Below are 22,277 nucleotides of genomic sequence, written 5' to 3'. Positions count from 1 at the left end.
TGGACACAGGATCCACAAGGGGCCTATAGAAAACCTTTGCAATTTTCCCCCATAGTCATTGGAAAAGAATCAGCTCTTTCCATTGGGTTTGCAGGCTGGAAAGAGCCTGCTTGAGAACACGGCCAAGATGAGGAAAGCAGAGAATAACAAAGAGAGATTTCTGACATTGTTGGAGTGATTGTGTTTAGGTCTATCCACAGATTTTCAATTTATATGATTTAGTGTATAGGTAGAGAGAGATTCTTGGATGTAGTTCTGTCTTTCATCAGCCAATTTGAGTCGGGCTCCTTTCATGAGCAGAGGAAGGTCCTCATTCATTCAACCGTATTAAACTTTTACACTTCCAAGAGCACCGAATCAGAAGATGATGATGGACTCATTGCCTGACCACTCGTTGATTCCTTTATTTGACATATACTTATTGAGCTTCTAGTCCACTGGTCATAGGCCAAAACCAGTATGGCCAAGTGGGCCTTGTTCAGGGTGACCCCAGTGAGGAGAGGGGCATTCTGAGGCCCTGGGGCCTCTCTGATCAACTGGGCACCCAATTCCACCTGCAGCTGAAACAGCATCCCAGCCTCTTTGAAGTATTGGCATATCCCTTCAAAGCATCCCTAAACTTTTCTTCTTGCTCCCTCTCTGGAGAAAGGAAGGACACTTGAAAAATCATGCTGGATTACAAGGAAGTGGATGAATGATTCTGATTCGTTATCCTGTAGCTGTGAAGAATCGCGTTTTCTTTCAAGCCTGTTAAGGAGGCCTGAAAGAAACAAGGTCCCCCAGGCCTGGTGAGGACCTCGTGCTACCTAAGACACAAATGGGCTTCTTTAGTCCCCACTGTCAGCCATGCGGACGCCGCACCTCATCATGGTCGCCACCGGAAAGTGGAGCTATAAACAGCCAGGCTGCAGCCCCCCCGGGAAACGGTTCCTGCCAAAAGCCCCCTGTGCTGACAACCCCTGGGAACGGGGCCTCTGTTTTTCACAAAATAGATCAAATAATGTGCTTAATAGGGAACTAGGGGAGATGGAAAGGTACTCTGACACCATCAAGCATGCTCCTTCAGCATCAAATTTTTGTCATTTTTTTATTGCTCCTTTCTCATCTGCTACTCTAAGGTTTAGAACCTCGAGAAGAAAAACAGAGTTTTATTTTCACACCTACATCCCATGCTTTCTCTTCCGTTCCTTTTTCAAGTGAGAGAAAGTGGCAGATTTACCCTTTCATCACACACCCTCACAATCATGTACACATTCACAAAACTCTTGCCTGGATATGTATGTGTGTACAAACAACCCCAAGACACATAGAAATAAAATCATGTATTGTTTAGGGGCATACATCTCTGTAGATAGATAGGTAGATAGATGATAGGTAGGTAGGTAGGTAGATGGATAGATAAAGGGATAGATGATAGAGAGATAGATATACATGATATAGACCTCAAAATATCTGACACACACAAATCTCCCAAATTCTGCTAAAACAAAAAGCTTATTGTAGTATTGGGCTTGACTAGGTTACAAGTTTTAGAAGATGTGTTATATTTAAAAATAGTATTGAAAAATACATATATCCCAAATATTAACATTATCCTGGAGTTAGGAAAACTGTAAATGGGATGAGAAAATTGAGGTATCCTTGGTGACATAAGGTCTTTTAGTCTGGGAGACAATTTTCTGAGGTCAGGATAGGGTGTGGTCTAACAGACCTCCAGGAAAACACCTGCTCCACCTACCAAACCAGCACGACGAGACAGTGAAATACTCAGATCTGAATAAGGATCAACCCTGAAGATCAAACATTTATTCAGATTAACATCTTTCAGCAGGAGTGCACGAAGACACAAGTTAAGGAAGGGGAGTCAGGCCCCCTGTTCCTTGCAAAACCGCCTGCACTCTGCAGACAGAACATTAAAGCCAGAGCTGCCAGTGAGAGCCGACTGAAGACCCCAACCCACTCCTGAGTCGGGAAGGAGAACCTGGGCTTCCATCAAGAGCAGCTTCCCCGGGCAGCAGGAAGGATGCCTGCACATCTCAACACTCAAAGCACCTCCCAGGAAACTGCTAATCCATGCTCGAGGCCAGCTTGTGGAGGTGCGAACTTCATCCTCACACGGTGACTCAGAGGGCAGGCGTTGTTCAGGTACCACTGCCCTGCTTTCAGGATGAGGATAGGCAGCAGAGCTGTGGAACCTCATCAGAGATGCTCCCTGCGGCCTCTTCCTCCCTGGCAGAAGCAGGCCAGCTGAGCCAGTCACCTCCCATGGTAGTCATCAACAAGAAAACTAGGGGACAAAAAGCTCCTATTGCTGGAACAGACACATATTTTTTTAATGTTTCAATAAGTTTCTCTTCTAGTCCAATGTTTTAAAAACTGGTTGGCCAGTTCAAATTTGGACCTAGCTGGAAGTTTGTCTCCGGGTCTTGATACAATTTAAGATCTTCTGTAACTTATAGGACTTATATTTTCAGCAATACTATTTTCTTTTGTTTCTGGCCACCAGAAATTAGCTTTTACTTACATCTGAGAACTGTAAAGACTTTGAACATCAAAAAGGCTATCACTTTACACAAAGGAAGTCTGATAAGCTAAATCAGAGTCCAGTTCCGAGGTCAGCGGAGGGGTCAGTGGATGCGGCCAGGACCCAGCCCTGCAGGTTGACAGTATCCCAGGGAGTTGTCACCACAGGAAATTGCTTTAAATAAGATTTTTTTTTTGTTTTTTTAACCAAGTCTACCAAGTGACACACACTCAAGCTGATAAAAGTCTGCTGCCCTCAGATCCAATCTCTGTCTGCGGACGACATAGAGGCCAGGAAGCAAATACCCTGCATCTTCAGGGGGCTCCAGACCCTCCTCCTAGGCTGCTTCTGCGATGGCTTCATCTGCTGCTGCTCCTACTGTTGCTGCTGCTTCCAGAGAGACGTCTCCAGCAGCTTCATCACGGGCACAATGAGCTCATCCTCACATTTTAGTGTCCTGGACAGGGGTGTCTTCCTGTGAACAGAGGAGGAAAGAATGAATTAGGAAGACAGTGGGGAAATCCTGACACTCGGCATATGTCCTTGGGGATGGCAGATCAGGCAGTAATAGTAATGGTAATAATAATGCTCTGTGCCTGACATAGTTTGTTACGTGCATCAACTCATTTATTCCTCACAAAACCAATGACTTGGGTACTTCTAGTAACTCTGTTTTATAGGTGAGACAGTTAAGGCAGAGAGAGTTTAAGTGACCTCCCTTAGGTCACACAGCTTATAAGTGGTGGAGTCAGGGCCCAGAGCTTGAACCCTCAACTATTAGGTGATACTGCCCATTTCTTGATGGCTGGCTTCCCATGTCCTCCGTGCCCTAGCTTCTTACCTACTCACTCCTTCCCACTCAATTTCATCTTCCTGAAACACTGCTCAAGAATCTTTGGCAGCATAAAAATGGAAAAAGAACAGAAAGAAATGAAAATAAAAGACTTGAGTAAAGGACAGGAAAATAGCTATGTATTCAACATTCATTCAAAAGGTATGACTTTTAGCTCCTTCTCTGCAAGGAGCCACACGAGGCCTCAGCACCACCAGTTCTCTAGCTGCGAAGTGGAGACGTTCGCAAGTGTGTGCACTGAGCAAGGCGGTAGGTGACACGGGCTGCCCTGGTGGACTAGATGAGTGTGAGGAGCTGTGCAGCTCTCTGGGGCTTTGTCATGGGGCAGTCAGGGAAGGCCTGCGGAGGACAGGGATGCAGTGAGAGGACTTCTAGGTCAGTGAGACGGCCCAGCCAGCTGAGAGCAATCTCACTGGGGGTGCAGGCACTGGGGGATGGGGGGGCGGCAGGAGCCGGTGACAGGATGTGTTGCCTACTGTGGGATGGTGGGTGGTGTAGGCTGCCTGGAGCCCTGGACCCCTCAGGGGGGACAGGTGAAGGCTGGGCACAGTGGCAAAGTTCGGCACGCAGAGGGGTGTGAACTCAACTTTCCAACGGGTTTTGGGTAGGAGAGCAGACAACCGAGATGGCATTTTCAGGAAGACGAATTTGGTGCTAATGTGGAGGGAGGGTCTGGAGACCAGGAATTCCGTTAGGCGTGAGTTGTGACTGTAGAGATAAGAAAGAAAGGGTAGTGCTGGGGTCACGGCAGCGGAGATGGAGACGGAGAGAGAGGAAGTGAAAGCTCCCACGTGAGAAATCTCATGAGACCTGGGAGGGATGAGGTATGGAGGTAGAAGAAATGGAACTGCCTCATTAGCAGAGATGGGCAAGTATAGCTAAGGCATTTTGGGTTTCAGTTGACTGTAGGTGAAGAGACAGAGTGAGTAGGATGAATTTGGTTCTGGAAATGTTGAGTGTGAGGCACTGGCGGGCCTCCCAGTGGGGAGGTCTGCTGGTGTGTGGTTGGGACCACGGCCAGGCTGGCACTGAGTCAGGAGTGGTCCGGAGGTGACGGTGAGGTCAGGTTTAGGAATCATTCAGAAAACGTGATGGCTGAAGCCTGCGAGTGAGAGCCAGAGGAGACTGCCAAGGTCAGAATGTGGCAGCTCTTTAGGAGGCAGAGAGGGAGGAGGGGCCGGGGCAGCCTCGCCAGACAGAGGCGAAGGGAGGGAGGTGGTTTCCAGGGCAGGCCGCCAGCGTCAGCTGCTCCGCAGAGGTGAGGGTGAAGAGAACCAAGACATGACCAGTCTTTGGGGGCTGGGAGGGCATTTGTGAGCTTCAAGATCATTGATAAGAGTGAAATCACGAGGGGAAACAAATGAGAGGGAGACAGAGAAGATGGTGTGTATGGGGTTGGGGGGCGGGGCAGAGGTTCTTCTTTAGGATTGGAGAGATCGAGCATGTTTGTAGGCAGAAAGGGGTGAGCTAGCAAGGAGCCTGAAATACAGAAGAGAAACCAAATAGGGAATTCTTAGTCTAACCCACCACTTAAAATGCACAGACACACCCCACAAATGTCCAGAAAATGGTATCGGGGGGAAGCTAGAGCACAGCAGATGAGGGGCTCTGTGTTGTCAAGGAGAAGGGGTCTCTCCTCCGAGTCACGGGAAGAGGAGACGCAGAGAACGAGGAAGGCGGGAAACTGGCTGGTCTTCCTTTCAGTCAAACAGGTGAGGTCATCCGCAGAGCGGGAGAGGATGTCAGGTGCAAGTGCGAGGAATGTGGGAGGAAAGAGGACGGCAGACGTGCAGCGAGAGGCCTCCGGCAGCAGTGAGGATGGGTGCGACTCAGCCGGGTCGGTAAGGGTTTGGAGAAGATCCAGGCAGCAGGGTCTTGCGAATTCCACCAAGGACATGCATAAGTCTTGGCAGAGAAGGTGGGTATGAGAGGGACTTAGCTTTGGGGGGCAATACAGGAAGATGGAGCAGGTCAGGGGTGAGAGGCAGATTAAGAAACAGCAGGACAGCACTTAAGTGGTGCCACGAGGTCCCTGAGGTCCCTGGGGGGAGGGACCTCAGTGAAGGGCAGTTTTGACGGTAAGGGAGGGGTTGAGGTGGGAATGCAGGGGAGTGTGGCCCCAAGAGAAGTGAGAAGGGATAAAGGCCGAGAAATGAGTCTCAGGGACCTGCCCAGTTAATGGGGAGGGAGAAGAAAGAAGAGAGCAAAGTAAACACTTAGTTACAAAGTCAGGAGAAGGGGCTGTCCCAGCTGAAGTGAGGGAGAAAGGAGCTTCAAACCAGATGTGGCAAAATCAAGGAGCATGGCCTGGAAAAGCAACTGCACCAGGCCGTTAGGGAGTCAGCACTTACTGTCAGTACTACAAAGTCTTGGATGTGACATCAGAGCATCTGGAATGTCTCTGTTTGGATGAGTCTGTCTCCGGCATATGTGAGGGTCCTAGAAGGTACTGGCTACGAAATGAGTGAGAAACACTTGTTCCATTTATTTACAGTGTTAGAGCTGGATCGTATTCAGTGCCCTCTTTCCAGCGCTACTTTTCCTATAAACAGAATCCTAAGTGCTGTGATTTGGTATGTCCAGCCTGCACCATGATGGAAATTCCCAAGATGGCTCATTTCTTTAAGCATGAAATGTTAACATACTTGTGAGGGGCAACATAACAGCAAGTTAATCCTTTATAGTATTTCATACATCTGATGCCTTCGGCCCACTTAGGAAACCTTGCCCTGCTTCCTCTTGAAGAATCAATTGCTCCATCCTTTGTACTTTACACAGCACTGCAGTTCCCAGGCAGAATCAGTTATTCTACTGTCTTGTCGTTATTTTTGTTTGTTTGTTTATGCCTCCGTCTTTTTCATCTGTGAGCCCCCAGTAACTAACACAGTGCTAGAGATAACTGTCGAATGCAACCATCATTAGTTTATCTGAGGAATCGATTTCTACCATCAAAGGACAAGATGTGGCTTAGATCATGGGGCTGGACAGCGGTCTCTTAGTGCCTCTGCCGGATCAGGAAAGACCTGGGATGGGTTTGGGGGGCCCTGGGAAGCCCGTGACCCTCTCACTGGGGAATCCTTTTGCAGCACTGCCCGAGGCATTTTGGTGCTAACCTTGCGCAGGCGGGAGAGGGACGGAAGAGGACTGGAGGCCACGCCTCCTCAAGATGAAATAAATTATGCAGGTGGGCATAGGTGCTTTGTGAAGCAGTTTATTCCGATGACTGGAGCTGGTGTCCATCACGTCAACACCGAGCTCTGTGACCTTGGACAACTCCTGTCCCATCTTGTAGACTCAGTTTCTTTCTCTCTAAGACCAGGGGGTTGGGCTAAGAGCATCAAAGTGTTGCATCTCAGTGATGGCTAAGGAGAAGGAAAAGCGTGGAGAGGTGGTGAGTGGAACTACTCTTTCTCCACCTGGGCTTCCTGTTTGGGAGAAGAATGCTTCTGAGGGTGCTGGGCATCTCGTCCTCGTGCCAGGGCCATGTCAGGTGAGGAAGATGAAGCAGTAAGGCTCAAGATGAAGCAGTAAGGCTCAAGAAATTTCCAGTGAGCCTGCCCCAAAGATCCTGGAGCTTCTCCAGGAAGCCTTCTCTACCTGAGACCTGCCTGAAGCTTTTCAACCAAGGACCGAGGTGGCGGGTTTTTTTTTTTTTAAAGATTGGCACCTGAGCTAACATCCGTTGCCAATCTTTTTTTTCCTTCTTCTCCCCAAAGCCCCCCAGTAGATAGTTGTATATTCTAGCTGTGAATGCCTCTGGCTGTGCTATGTGGGACGCCACCTCAGCATGGCCTGATGAGAGATGCCATGTCCACATCCAGGATCCAAACCGGGGAAACCCTGGGCCACTGAAGTGGAGTGCACAAACTTAACCACTCAGCCACGGGGCCGGCCCACCAAGGTGGCTTCTTAACCCTTCAGGACTGGAAGATGAAGCCAGTGAGATGGGAAGGTCTCCTGGCAAGGCAGGCACCTCCTAGCCTGAAAGTAAGATGAGGGAACCACTGGCAGGTGACTATGTGGCTCCATCCTCATAAAGGAGTAAGGGTTTGGGGCATGCATTTGCCTTCTGGAGACTTGGTGGCTATCTCCAGGCTAACAAGATCAGATTGCTCATTTAGAATGGATGGTATTGCGGCTGGCCTGGTGGCGTAGTAGTTAAGTTCATATGCTCTGCTTCCGCGGCCAGGGGTTCGAGGGTTTGGATCCTGGGTGCAGACCTACACACTGCTCATCAAGCCATGCTGAAGTTGTGTCCCACATAGAAGAACTAGAAGGACATACAACTAGGATATACAACTATGTACTGCGGCTTTGGGGAGAAAGAAAAATAGAGGAAGATTGGCAATAGTTGTTATCTCAGGGCCAATCTTCCTTACCCAGAAAAAAGGATGGTGTTGAAGAAATCTGAATCATCTTTGCCTAATAGCCCAACCAGAGAGGTCTGAGTCATATGTCATGAGTCTTTGGGACCCACACGTTCTTCTCCCCAATCTGGTTTGAGTGGGAATAAATGTGAGAAACCCTGGGGAGCCCCTACAAACACATCAACCCCTCTTATGTCTGTAGCTGTATCATTAAAGATGATTTCTTTTGGGTCAAGAAGTTTTCTCTTTTCTTTTAAAATTCATTCATGCACTCAACAAATTTTTTTTTAAGGACCTACAATGTTCCAGCTTCTGTAGCAGGTACTGGGAATACAGTGGGGAAAAGAGTCAAGAGAGATCATAAAGAAGTAAACAAGAGAATTTCAAATAGTGATACGTTCTAAGATGACAAAGTGGAATGGTGGGAGAGAGTAACCGAGGGGGTGGTGGTTTCCTTTGGTTCGGGTGGTCAAGACAGACCTAAGTGAGGAGGGGCCTCTTGACTGAGACCTGAAGGAAGTGGCCACGTGAGGATGAGCAGGAGGACTGCTCCAGGTGGAGGGGCGGCAAGGATAGAGCTCTGAGGGGGATGAGCTCCGGGTACTGGAAGAACAAAACACCATCAGCGTGGCTAGAGCACAGCGAGGGGAGAAAGAGAGCCAAGGGGAGCCGGGCAGCACCCCCCACTGCACATGCAGGGCCTCACAAAGGGTTTGGGTTTTATTTTGAGTGCACTAGGAAGCCAGAGGACAAGGGGGTTGTATCCCCCCAAAAGCTATGTCCACTCCTAACCCCGGGTACCTGTGACTATGACTTTGTTTGGAAATGGGATCTTTGCAGATGTAATTAAGGATCTCAAGATGAGATCATTCTGGATTTAGGGTGGGTCCTACATCCAATGACTGGTGTCCTTATAAGAGAAAAGAAGGGGACGTTTGAGACACACAAATACCAATGGAAAGACCACGTGAAGACAGAGGCAGAGGCTGCAGTGATGTGTTCACCAGCTGTGGATGCCAAGGGTTGCTGGCCACCAGCAGAAGCTGGAAGAGGGGAGGACCGATGTCCGAGGGTTGCTGCCAGGAGTAAGGGGACAGGCACGGAGCAGTCTCCCTCCTAGCCTCCAGAGGGAAGCAAGCCTGCCAATACCTTGATTTGGAGTTCTGGCCTCCAGAACTGGGAGAAAATACATTTCTATTGTTTTAAGCTGCCAATTCTGTGGTAATATGTTATGGTCTGCCCTAAAAAATTAACACAGGAGGTGAGTAGTTTTAGCAACGAGTCCATGACCTAAACACACATACCCACAACACCCAAACTCTCTGGTTGTTGTACAGAGAATGGACTATGCAGGCAGAAAGTGGCAGCAGGAAGCCCCATCAGAGGCTAATGCAGGAGGAAGCTGATGGTGGCCTGAGTGAGTGAGTGAGTGAACAACGGGAAGGGAAGGGGACCCTGGAGGGTGACTTGTTGAGGAGAGGGGTGGGACATCCAGCTCTTTCTGTGGAACTTCCTAGTCTTGGCAAGGCTGGTTCTGCTCCTGAAGCAGAGGTAGGTGAATGATGATGGGCGCCCCAGGAGTGGTGGGGAGGGGCGCTGCCCGGCTGCCACGTTGGGGCCCAGCCCTCCTGCTCCTCATGTGCACTGGGAGTCCAGCGCCCGGGTGTGGATGGATGGAACACGGAGCCGCCTTCCAAACGCCGCCCTGCCCCGAAGCTTCTCCAACTCGCCTGTGCTCGTCCCACACACTGTGCCTCCTCCGCCAGGGCTCCGGCTTCCCCCGGAGAGCCCCTGCCCAAGGCCACACCTGGCCCTCCTTCACGCACCCTAGGGCTGCTGCCCGCAGGTGCCCGGGTCTGCGAGTCTTTTAGGGAAAGGAGCACGCCTTCTCCCTCTGAGTCCCTTCAGCAGCAGCCAGCCCAGGGCTGCCTCACAGGATGTCTGTGGGCCTCAGCGGCAGAGCTGTGCCCAGGCGGGGTCGCTCCTTACACACCCAGGGTGCACCAGACCTCCAGTCAGCCAGAGGGGGCATGAGACACACTTCCCTCTCTTGTCCTCTTGTCCCCTCCCCATCAGCGACCCCTGTCTCAGCCCAGTGCTGTTGTTACTGCACACTGAGCTGCTCTGTGAGGGACTGTGAGGAAAGGGCATGTGACAAAGGCACGCGCTGGCACTAGCCCTGCCCTCCCCGGGTGGACCCCCGGCCACCTACCTCTGTCCTGGGGACCTCACTGCTGCTTTCCGGCTGGGCCTGGCTGGTCTCGGGGTGGCAGCCCGGCTCAGGACTGGCCCCCTCCTCTGGCATGTCCTCGCCTTCCCCCTGCTCCGGGCTGTGGCCGCCCTCTTCTGCAGAGGGACGTTGGGGGGCCTCCTCCCCCGCGGCCCCCTCCCTGGGCCCCTTGTCGTCTTGGCTGTCTTGCGCGGGCTCCCCCGCTTCATCTCCTGCCCTCTCCTCCGTCTCCTCTGGAGCCTTCTCCGCCTGCTCTGCGGCAGCTCTGTCCTCCGGGGGGCCCGCACACCCCTCCTCCACCTCCGGGGCCTCCTCCCCGGAATTCACGGCCGTCCCCGGCTGCGGGGCTTCCTCGGGGGCCCGGCCCTTCTCCTCCTGCTTCTCTGTCCCACTGGACGTCCTCCTCAGAGGCGGCTTCTCCTGGGACCCCAGGCTCTTCCTTGCTTCCTTTCCCGCCGCCCCCTCGCTGGGCGGAGGCGATCCTGGGGACCCCGGGGCCGCGCTCTTGGTCAGGAACACCTCGTCTCCATTCTCTTCCTTGGCACCATTCTCCTGGGATGGCTCGGTGGCCCTGAGATTTCCCAGGTCCCCACAGTCCGACTGGGACCTTCGGAACCGCCTGGAGGGAGGGCGCCTTTTGATGGAGCCCCTGGTCCGCACCTGGAAGAGAGTGTGATGCGGAATCATCCACAACCTGTAAAAAGACCCGGAGGAGGACTGCGTGTTCTTCCCGCGTTGGTCTAAACACTGCTTCACAGGCCGGCCCCGGGGTCATTTGCTTTTGCAGGGGAAGGGACTATTATTTGCTATATATGACAGCCCTGTGGGATGGTGAAATTACATGGGAGCCTGCAGACTTTTGTCTCGTGAAGATGAAAATGCTCTCCATCCAGTAAAAAAACAACCTGTGATTTTACTGCCCTGTAAAACATTAATCGGTTTGGTGTCTAATTTAGCAATTTTATTCTAACATTTGTTCTTTTCAACCACCTATAAGTAACCGTTCTTCAAATGTTCTTTGAGTGAGCTTTACCATCTTACAGGTTTCCTCATAAATTGACAACTTGAATAAAACCCATCTCTATTTTGTAAGTCATATTTTAACATTTTGAAAATTAGACTTTGACAAAGGTGAACCCAACAGACAAGAGGGTTAGGGGCTTGCGGGCGACCTGGCCTTGGCACAGAGACCTCATGGATGCAGAGTTGGACAGCTGGTGACCAGCTCCCTCCCTTCCCCCAGATGGCCCTTCCTGCCCCCCACCCCACACAGCTGACTGACCCTGGGAGAGCTGAGTAGCCAGAGTCTTGCCTTCTAGGAGTCAGGTCCACCACTATGGGAGGCCATATCTTAGGAGCACCCAGCGGAGCTGGTGCACAGCATTTCCTCTCTGGGCAGTGTGTGAATCTCAGAATTGGGCCTCACCTCGGCCCACTGGACTTTGTCCGAAGCTCAATGGAAATGTTTATATCGCCGCCCTACTTTACTGAAGTGAGGTGTCCTGTAAAACTTTATATGTAAACTACATCTTATTTTTGTAAATCTTAAATGTTATTTTTGTAAATCTTATTTTCCCACTGGCTTGAGTTTTCGTATTTATCACACCTACTTCCATCTCAGAGGTCTGGAATAGATACTCGGTTTATAAGAGCTTCTGGGACTTTGCTGAGATGAGCGTGGGCCAGCCTGCAGGCTGTGAGGCCCTCCCCGTCCCGCTCCACCCCCTGTCAGCAGCTCAAGCCTGCCCCATCCCTTCCTTACCATCAGTTTGTTTCCTTAGGCCCACCTGTTTCTACACATTTGACCTTTTTTCCCTAGATGGATTTTCCAGAAGGGCCCCGAAGATCCCGCTCTCTCCATCCTTAATTCTAAAGTCACATCCATCAGCCATCCCCGGCATCAGAGCCCCTTAACTCCCCACCGCTGCCCAGCCCTGGCCCTGATTCGCTGGGTACCTGCTGGGACCACACCTCTGCTTCCCACCTCTGCCTGGGAGGGCCGGGGCTCTGAGGAAAGCCTGCATGAAGTATCAGGGCGGCATCTACAGAAACCAGCCCTGCCACACGTCCTTTTGCAAAGGGAACACTTTAGATGACCTTTAACTGAGGCAAGATGCAGCACGAGCGACTTGAGCCCAGAGTGAGACACTTCAGACCATTCACATGAGGCCAGGACAAGGGGTTCCGGATCCTTGTGCCCCTGCCCGCCCTTCTGCGTGAATCGCTGATCACCCCATCAGCTCCTGAATTTCTGTGGAGCTGGGTTCAGTCCCGACTTCCCACCCATCTCCTCACAAAGGATGGAGCACTCCACCCCGAGGCCTGCCTTTCGGGTGGTGAGTGGCACAGTTACAGGAGAGGAGATGAGGGAGGCAGGCCAGGTAGAGGGGTGATCTTAGTTCAGCGATCACTTGCAAAGAAGAGGAGAAATTTCCTTTCTGTTAAAAACCAGATCTGGACCAGCCCAGTGGCATAGTGGTTAAGTTTGCATGCTCCTCTTTGGTGGCCTGGGGTTCACGGGTTCGGCTCTTGGGTGCAGACCTACATACTGCTCATCAAGCCCTACTGTGGTGGTGTCCCACATATAAAATAGAGGAAGATTGGTACAGCTGTTAGCTCAGTGACAATCTTCCTCAAGCAAAAGGAGGAAGATTGGCAATAGATGTTAGCTCAGGGCCAATCTTCCACACCACAAAAAAAAAAAACAAAAAAAACCCCAAAAACCAAAAACCCAGCTCTGACTAAAGCTGAAATGTATCCTCCTTTCTCAAGGACAACAACATGGCAGAGATAATTCAGCCTGTTCCAGTGCCCACATTTCCACAGACACACCACAATGCTTTGGAGCCAGACATCACCTTATTGTAACAGGGCAGGTGACTGCCTTCAGGAGGCTGGTCGAAGCTGACGGGCACCTCCTCTGACTCGCTGGGCCGAGACCGCACGCCAGGGCTGCTGGGGGTAGAAGGCGGGCTGTGAAATGGCGACACCGCGGCCTTGAGTCCAGGACTCTTGGGTGAGGCCCCAGGCAGCAGGGCCGCTGGATCAAAGGCTAAATTGGCCTGTTGAGAAGAGACGAGACATTGCAAATGGGGGTGAAGAGAAGGTGAGAGTTTCCACTTTAGCTTGTTGGTTACCGGGCCTCAGAGCTGGTTGGGACAAGGTACCACGAGGCTTTATGAGTTACCTCCCAACCAGTTATCCATTATCACATTATGTCCTGCTCTTGTAATCATTGCCTAGTCAACCCATCGCCTGCTGCTGGCTTACCACTAGCCGCGTTCCAGAATGCCCAGAAAGTCCTGCTTTGCATCCAACAAAAATGCCCTGGAATGGCCTCAACTTACAGACAAAGAGCCCAAGATAGGACCTCACAGTAAGTTAGACCCCTATCACCTTTCTTGTCAGGGTCAGTCGTAGTCACTGCTCGCTGGATGCCCACTGCTGCTGGGCGCGTGCAGTATCTCCCTCCACAGCAACCCTACTGTCCAGTTTTGTTTGCATTGCACAAATTAGGAAAGCAGCTAAGAAATCTGCCCTGGGATGCAAGCCAGGTCTGTCCCTCGAGCCTTGTTGGTAGAGGGCCAGAGTGGGGGACACAGCAGGCTGCTGAGCCCTTCCAGGAGGGAGCCGCAGTGTAGGTGAAACCAGATTAAAATGAACCCTACGGGCAAGCAAAGGGGAGTGGTTACCCAAAGGAAACCGACGCCTGAGGGAGTCCTGAGTTTGGGGGGGAGGAGGTGGGTGGTCCACAATCCACCCCACTCCAACAGAGGTGCTGGTGGTGCAGGCAGGTGTCTAGAGCACCCGGATCCTCTTTAGTGGCATCAAGGGGTACTTGCTCCTCCAGCATTTCCAAATCATCGCACAGCTGCGTCCTCCGGACCAGGGCAGAGGGCAGCACGGCCTCCCAGGGAAGGGGCCAGGCCAGAGGGGCAGACAGACAGCGCAGTGGGAGGTAGAGGGGCTGCACAGTGACACACCGGACTCCAAACGTCGCATCTGTCACTTAACAGCTGTGTGGCCTTCAGCGAGTCCTGACCTCCAGAGTCTTTTGGGATCTGGTCCCCATTACTCTCTCCTGTGGCTACCTGACTCACACCCCACACTCACACCCTCGCCTCCCAGACTCCCCTGGGCGCCACCCTACAGCCACCCTACCGCCAGCCAAAGCTGTTGTCCCAGAGGACTCCTACATGAACTTTAGGACTTGCAGGCGACAGAGCATTAGAGATGTTTAGGGAGGTATTCATATTTCCATTGTGACTTCAAGGAAGAACTTATACACAGACAAGACGAAGTCACGGTAAGAATTAAAATTACAAAAGTTAAATAGCAACTCTGTGAGCCCAAGCCATGTCAAAAAGCAGCACACGGTGGGTACCAAGGGATGGTTTGGACCAGAGGCCGTGGGAGCTGATGCACTGGGATGGCTCAGGGGCTTCACGGCAGAGGGGACTTGATGGGGCATTAACAGAGATCCTCCTGCCCTCAACTTCAGCTGGGAAGTTCCCTCTGTAAGACTGACGGCAAATGAAATGAATCTCGGTAGTCAGCAGAAAACTGGAACTTCGAATTATAGACTACGCAAGTGGAGAAAAATCAGTTTATTAACTCATCCGATAGACTATTTAGAAGAAAAATCTAGCTGATGATGCATTTCTTAGTTCTTTCTCCACATATTCATAACAAAGTAAAGTTCCTATGGGATTTGGCCAAATTGTCATACTATCACTGACACTCTTAATGAGATTAAACAATTGGAGATTAAAACCTCATTCTTAAGTTGCTGTGTTTCCCAAAGAGGCTCATTAATGACTGGAAAGGGGAGTGAGACCAAGACTGCAGGTCCGGAGCGTTTGGGAAGTAATTTCTGGCACTTGGATAAGGGCTGTGCTGGGCTGCAGGGAGGCAGGGAAGGGGGTCCTGGGCTAGACCCCTCGGACGGCTGCTGGGAGGGATGTCTGAGTTCCGGGGCCCCTTCTGGGAGCTCCCTGTTACGTGTAAGGGAGCCCTGCAGCCTCCTAGGGTGATGGGCAGCCCCACTCCCTGCCTGCAGTGGGGGGCTGGGGGTGGTACTCAGGGCTTCTCAGTAGGAATTAAACTTCAGGGAAGACTCCTCTCCACCCTCCGCAGGGGAGGCTCAGGGCCAGAAACCAAGGATGCTGCCCTTAACCCCAAATTAGGCTGGGGCCAAATCCCTGGGCTCTCGGGTCACTGGGGACCGCAGAGGCTGTGGCTACTTGCGTTGCGCACTAATAACGGCTTCAGAACAAAGCTGACAAGCCAATTTTCTTAGTTAGGCCCAGCCGGGAGGACACAGTGCATAAGAGCTCGGCTGTTCTCCTGGCCAGCTGCACAGAGACTGTGGTGAAGGCTGCAGCGTCTTCCAAAGGCCCTACCCAAATGGAGCATGCCCACCCTCCTCTGCGCACTAGCTCACGCTGTTCCCACCAGGAGCACCTTCCTCCCTCTCTTCCAGCCATCCATTCTTAAGGGCCGACTCTGGGTATGGGTGTTTCAGAAAGCGTTCTTCACTTCCTCCTGCCCAGTCCACTCTCCTCCTGCTCTAAGATTCTAGAGCAGTGGGTCTCACCTCGGGGGAGGTGGGCTGTGATTTTGCCCCCTGGAGACATTTGGTAATGTCTGGAGACACTTTTCCATGTCACAACCTGTTGGAGAGTGCTCCCGGCATCCAGTGGGCAGGGACCAAGGATGCTCCTAAACATCTCGCAATGCAAAAGGCAGCCCCACGCCCACAACAAAATTACCCAGCCCAAATAACACCAAAGTTGAGAAACTCTGGTCTGGAGAGTAGGAGTTGGGGAGTCACACACCATCGAGATCTCTGGCATGGACTCTCCGATTCGTCTTTTATCGTACATGTGTGAAAATCTTGCCTCCCCAACAGGACTGTGAACTCAAGCACACTGTCTTCCACTTCATTTACACTCCCAGGAAAGCCAGGCCGGCTGTGGGCACGTGCTGAGGGCTCCGGGCACACAGCGGATGGGTGGAGAGAAAGGGCAGTACGCTTTCCAAACGACGAACTGGGCCGGGTCAGAGCAGCTGAATTTCAGCCCTGTGTGAGGCTGACGTGGTTTGCAGCTGCATTCAGGCCTTGGGGGAGAAGACCCAGGTATTCCTGGAGTGTTTCTTATGCTATAATGTCCTTTTTCCAGAAGACTCTTGAGGCATCCCATTATCCATCAACCACCATTAGGTGTTAACTACATGAGCTCACCCTTGATATTGTCCTTATTTTAGCCCTTTGCCCCCAAGTAGAGCTCCTCATGCTTCAGGGCAGTTTGGTGACTAGCTGGTCATCAGAGGTCAACTCTCCAGGTGACAGACGGGGCTACCCCTGGGAGCCGGGAAGACAGGCAAACGTTGGATCAGAGGAAGGGTTGGATCAGGGGAGCAGTCAGCAACCATTCCGCACTTACCTGGAGCTTCTCAATCAGAGGCGAGCTCTTCACCTTGATTTTAGGAGGGTGGCTGGCATTGGGCAGTGATTTCTATAGAGCAAATGAACCAAAACAACCGAGTGAGTGAGGTGAAGGGGACTGGGTTCTGGCCGGAGCCCAGAAGCCACAGATGGAAGAGGAGGGGAAGCTAATTTCACTGCTTCACACTTGGCTTCTGCAGCCCACTCACCTCCTCGGGGCCCGGGCCAGGCAGGGTCCCCCGCGCCATCCTCCTCTCACACCTAGCAAGACCTCTTGAATCTACGAATCAGAGCAGGCATGACCCACGTCCAAAACACAGGAGGTCTCCTGTTCCAGGAAGCAGGACTTCACGGTCATTATGAGGGAACAGACTATGTCGGAGGGGGACAAGATCTTCGTCTCATGACCTTCAACAACGTGAACCAACAGTTGGAGGGAATTTCAAAGAGAAAGGGCAAAATGACCATCCATTCTGTTTGTCACAACAAAACAAGGACCCGCAGACCAGGAGTGAAACCTGACAGATGCATTATTGAAATTCCTCCCTTGAACGAATGATATTTTGGAAAACCCCACCAATGATGTTGTTTATAAATCATCATTTTCCAAAACATTGATTATTCAATTTGATGAAGCAGACATTTACTGAGTATCTGCTACGTTCCAGGCACTGTGTTGGTTATATATAAATATATATATATCCATATACATGCTCTGTCAGTTGCAGACACTTTTGTGATGAACGTATGTGAGCAATCTTCTCTGTCTTTGGATTTGATATTATCTAAAAAGACTGACTCCTTGTTTTGTGTGAAACCCCTACAACCTGAGTCTGGTTCCACAGGCATATTGATCCTCAACATGTAGGAATGATGACAGTGATGAGTGATGATGATGATGATGATGATGAAGAAGAAAAAGAAGATGACTTCTATGTTGCCGGACAGAGGCCAAGGCAGAAAAGGGATTTTCCCATAGTTTGGAGACCCGGCGTGTATTATCTGCCCCTCACCCCCATGTACTAGTTTACCTAAATCAGAAGAAGAAGAACACCAATATCTTAGCGATATCCTGAGATATTCATTGAGTGACATGCCTGTATTTTAGTGGTGGAAGGAGGAAGACTTACTCAGCTGAATTTGTGGCCTTTTTAAGGCCCAACACTGAGGAAGAGAGGTGGAGTGGGACAGTCACTGCGGGGGGCTCAGGAGCCACCCCTTCCCCAGCCCCTCCTAATTCTGCCTTTGACAGGAGCCAGATGGATGCCTCCGCCTCAGCCTTCGCAACCAAGACCCAGGCGGGTGGGTTGGAATAGATGATTCCAAGGACTCGCCCAGCCCTGCGGTGCCTCTGGCTCCACGAGCTTACGCAGTCAGACATATTCCTAGAGCAACTTTCAAGGAGCCTTGTGTCCAAAGAGCTTCCAGCCGAGACTCAGTTGTCCTCAATTCCTGTGCTTTACAGTAAAAGTTCACAGGAGCCAGTGTCTCTGAAGATACTGTTTCAGAAACTGCAGGAACAATTTTGCCGACAAAACTCACTTTATGTAATACTATAAACTCTTCTCTTTTCCAACTGACCGCTCTCTTTGGAAGAGAGTGGAAATTAAATAAACACAGCCCTTTCACCATAGGACAGTGCTGGAATCCAGCTCGTGCTGCACAAAATCCTTGAGTTACGCTGGACTGCAAAGGAAGCATTCAAGAGCGGCTGGTGCAGTTCCCGGGAGCGGCAGCAGGTGGCAGCATTTCCCTTACCGTTTAACAAGTGACTCCCAGCACGTGGCTGGGAAACCAGCCTTACATCTCTCAAATGTGTATGTATATATGTCTACACATGACATTCTTATAATGTCTAGAAATCAGGGACCTAATTTTTCAGAGGGGAGTGTTTTCCAGCCCTTCTCTGGGCAGACAGGGCAAGGTCTGTGGGTGTGTTAAACACCCTTTGGCTGGATCCTCCAGAGACGGGTAACTCCTGGTCACCCTGTCTGCAGGGGCTGACACCACTGTCTCAGGCCCAAGCAGGCAGAGGGAAGGGGCAGGGATGAAGAACAGACAGGAAGACGTTTCCCAGCACTGTGCCTTAGGAACTGAGGGGTGGCCTGACTGGGGCCCTCCCTCAGGCCCCCCAAGGCTCCCGGCATCAGGGCTCCTGCAGGCTGTGCTATGGGAGCACAGAACTGTGGACAGCAGCCCCATCCACCCCAGACAGACAAACCGGGCTGCTCATTTTATTTCTATGTGAATTTCAAGGTGACAGAAAGTCATTAATCCTGGAAGCAAAGTCCCTCCTAAGTGCAAGCAGCCTATCACTGCAGGCAGGCCATTCTCTCTAACTTCCACCCTCCTATCCATCCAGCTCTTGGGTGTTATATGCCGTTGAACTGCTACGTGTGCCCCACGGGGTGAAACCTGTAGATTTATTTCTCCCAGAGCCTCTGAAATACCCTGACTCACTCTGCTTTTATTCCAGGGAATAAAATGTCCCATGCAGCCCCTTCATCTGTGTGGTTAGTGTTCTCGTCCCATATTACAAATCAGGAAGCAGGCTTGGTGCAGTGCAGTGACTTCTCCAGGGCCCAGTCCGGGTCATCAGGGGGCAGCCTCGCAGCAGGCTCCTAATGGCCATGGCCTCAGCCTGCTGTCCAGCCCAGACACCAAACCCAGAGGGTGAAGGTCATGAGGAGAAGTTGGCCCTTCGTAAAGAGAAGTTGTTGGTGTGTATTTGATAACCCCAGGAAGCCACAGAATCATAATGCCAGCACTTCAGGAGACCCCAACAAAAAACTGTTTTTAAAACTGTGCTTCTTGGGGTTCTCATCCCAGAAGACGAGCCTTGTTGAGTGTGTAGGGGGAGTATTCACAGAGCAGATGGGGCTCCGGATCCCGCCCCTGCCCCTGCCCCCTTGACCCAGAGCAGCCACGAGTTTCTGTTTTATCTGATGGGCATCTGCATATAAGCCCTGGGCTGACAAGCTTTGAAAACCGTTGCTCTCCTCCAAATGTTTCTCTGCAGAGGGTGCCCAGGTCCACACAGGCAACCGGTATCCATCGTCAGGATGCCGGTCCCCGCAAGGAAGCGGGGAAAGAGGTGGCTGAAGCGGGATTTGGGAACTGAACTGTCTCTGGCTTGCTTCCTCTCTTTGGGGTTGGCCTCCCAGGCTGGAAGAGAGAACATGCACATTCATTTCTGGAGGGACCGTGAGCACAGTGATGGCTCCCGGGCTGCGGGGTAGGGCGTGGAGAGGTCCTCTCACAGCTCAATGAGATAAAGGAGAGGTGAGCACACAGCTGGGAATCTGTTGCTGGCTGTGCTCTCCGATACCAGAGCCTTTATTATGTTGGTAACATTGGCTATTTATATATGAGGCCTCCTGTGTGCTCTGGTTTTCTTCCAATGACCCAGAACAATAGTCAGTCTTTACAAGATCCCGCAGGACCACACAATTCTTTCACATTATAATTCTGCCTCATATAAGTGTAGCCCCTCTTTCCAGGCACCTTCTCCAACAGAAGATTGTATAAGTCAGACCTAGGAGCAAAACACAACTTTCATGACTCCTGAATCTGGTGTGGTAATACCATATGGCCCATTCTCTTTGCTGAAATTCTCAGGCTTGAAAAATAGTGTTCCTGTCCTTGACAAATCGTAAAGGAGGCTCAGTAAGAGAAAGTAGGAAGGACCCTAGTTTTCAAAATAAAAGGTTCAGGAAGCATCAAGAAGAAGAGCCCTGACTCTGAATCGGAGAAATTCCCTGCACAGGTTTCGAGGTCTAAAAGTGTGAATTTCGTGCCTCTTCCCATATGAAAGAGAAAGAAAATTCATAACCAGCATCCTCTGAGCCCCGGCCACAGCAGCACTTACCTCCTCGCCATTCTGGCCCAGCTCTACCTTGGGGGGGAACAGGGGGAGGGAGCAGGGCGGTTTCCTTCTTGTTGGTTTACTGGCTGGTGTCTAGAGGGAGGGTGACAGACGGACACACAGAGAGAAAAAGAGAGAGAGTGCTAATCAGGCAACAGGGAGGAAGAGGAAGGAAGTGGAAACTGGTTTTAGGAATGTTTAGGGATGTCTGCAGGAGAAAAGAATGGAGGGAGGGATTGCGTGTCTTTGAGACTGCCCATTAACTATATAAATTAACTCTATTTAGCTGTCTGCCCAATTTGATTTTCAGTCTCTTCTCTCCTAGTCCTTTCCTGCTGGAGCATCCTCCTTTACTTGAGACTCCTTGGCTTAACACAACCTCTCAAAATGACACGCGCATCCTTCCGCGCACTGCCAGCACCTTAGATCAACACCACTTTCTTCACCCTTTATGACATTTCTATAAAGGCCAGAAACTGTGGACCAATTTTTCAGATGGGAAAACAAAAGCACAAAATAACAGACCTAAAAAAGCATGACAACTTCGCTGTCGTTTGCCCCAAGAGGCCATGATAAATCTCCCCAACCTCGGGGTGCCCTTCCCTCATTTCACTTCTCATGAGCTGCTCAGACTGTATGACTCAAGGAAACCTGGCCCAAATCTCTCCAGCCTCACAACACCCCTTTTCACACTGTCCTCTCCAGCAGGATTCTTCCAGAATCCACTGGTCACTGGATCCCTGTCCTTTCTGACCCCTGGCTTCTTATCTGAATGTGCTTCCCTTTAAGTCCTCTCTTCCTTCTCAGCTCTCAGTTTGGGATCTGCCCTGCCCTGCCCTGCCCTGCCCTGCCCTGCCCTGCCTTGTTCTGGATTCCTAGGCGCCGGGGCAGGACCCCAGCGTGGGGACTTCTTTCTTCTGAACCAGAGCAGGCCTGGCACGGCTGTGCAACATCTGCGTCTCCATCAGGGGATGCTGGAGATGGAAACGAATCCCGACCCCGCCTCTGAGGGGCAGCCTTTCAGCTCTCCGCCCGCATCTCCTCCTTCCTCCCAGGAGGGTAAGCCCCGCTCTGTGGGGAAAGATCCTGCACAGCCCAGCAGCAGCAGCGAGGCGACATTCCTTACATTCAGAGGGACCCCTCTCTGGCTTTTCTTCCTAATTTGGTATTTACCAAGCCTCCTCCCTCCCTCCCTCTCCTCTGGGCAGGACCCAGACTTCCCCATCCTCCAGCCCCCTCCCAGAAGAGGGGCTCCGAAGCGCCAGACCCACCTCCTTTGCAGCCGCCGCCTGCTCCCTAAACCGCCCAGCCAGCTGGGCCACCGAGGGGGGCGCTGAGTTGTCCACACTGGCATTGGTCTCCGCTGGTCTTTCCTGGCAAACCAAAAGGAAGCAAACGTTAACCAGCAAGTGTGCGCTTGGCTCCTCTCAGTGTCTACCAGGTGCCAGGCAAGACACTCGTCTTGTGGCCACAAGCAGGGATGCTGTGACAAGGAGGTATTTTAACCGCATTTTGCAATTGGTTCCTGCATCCAAAGATTTAAAAAAACCATTCAGTCAACCACATTTAGGGACCATTTACAATGCGCTCAGCCCTGCATGTGGCCCTGGGGATCTGGAGAGGAAGAAGAGATGGTCCTGCCCTGCAGGGTGCCCAGGGCTGTGGGAGGCAGTGCAAGCCGCGGCTTCCCCCTCCGTGTAGACCGGGCCTGCAAAGGGCTCGGTCAGCGACAGTGTCGAGTCTCCTTGCCTTGGCCAGACGAGGCTTTGAACACCAGGCTGGTGAAATGCACTGGAGAGAGGGGCCTTTAATTGTATGAAATGGGTGAGCAAACGCCCTAAATGGAGCTTTTAATGTGTATATACGTGTCTTGTCCTCCCCACCTAACTGAGGCCCTGGGCACAGCCATGCTCAACACATTTGTTGAATCAATAAACGAATGTGAGGCAGGCAGTGGTGGCGGCAGAGCGGACGCGGGGAGTCAGCCTGG

The 22,277-nt window shown here is 51.5% G+C and overlaps 1 protein-coding gene across 2 annotated transcripts in view; it reads right to left on the bottom strand.

The window, feature by feature from the left end:
• Nucleotides 1-1,307: 1,307 nt before the first annotated feature.
• Nucleotides 1,308-22,277, bottom strand: part of RCSD1 (RCSD domain containing 1) — a 60,625-nt gene continuing 39,655 nt past the window's right edge. Inside the window, exons 2-7 of one of the 2 annotated variants that reach the window (XM_070591490.1) lie at nucleotides 21,559-21,660; nucleotides 20,291-20,380; nucleotides 16,421-16,492; nucleotides 12,833-13,036; nucleotides 9,957-10,634; nucleotides 1,308-2,999 (exon numbers count right to left, since the gene is read on the bottom strand). In XM_070591490.1, the coding sequence (XP_070447591.1) occupies nucleotides 2,967-2,999; nucleotides 9,957-10,634; nucleotides 12,833-13,036; nucleotides 16,421-16,492; nucleotides 20,291-20,380; nucleotides 21,559-21,660 (1,179 nt within the window). In that variant the 3' untranslated portion in view covers nucleotides 1,308-2,966. The remainder of the gene's footprint in view (nucleotides 3,000-9,956; nucleotides 10,635-12,832; nucleotides 13,037-16,420; nucleotides 16,493-20,290; nucleotides 20,381-21,558; nucleotides 21,661-22,277) is intronic. The other variant, XM_070591491.1, reaches the window with a different exon arrangement.

This window comes from Equus przewalskii, chromosome 23, assembly GCF_037783145.1.
Source record: "Equus przewalskii isolate Varuska chromosome 23, EquPr2, whole genome shotgun sequence".
NCBI lineage: Eukaryota > Metazoa > Chordata > Mammalia > Perissodactyla > Equidae > Equus > Equus przewalskii.
This window is presented reverse-complemented; position numbering and strand designations above follow the sequence as displayed.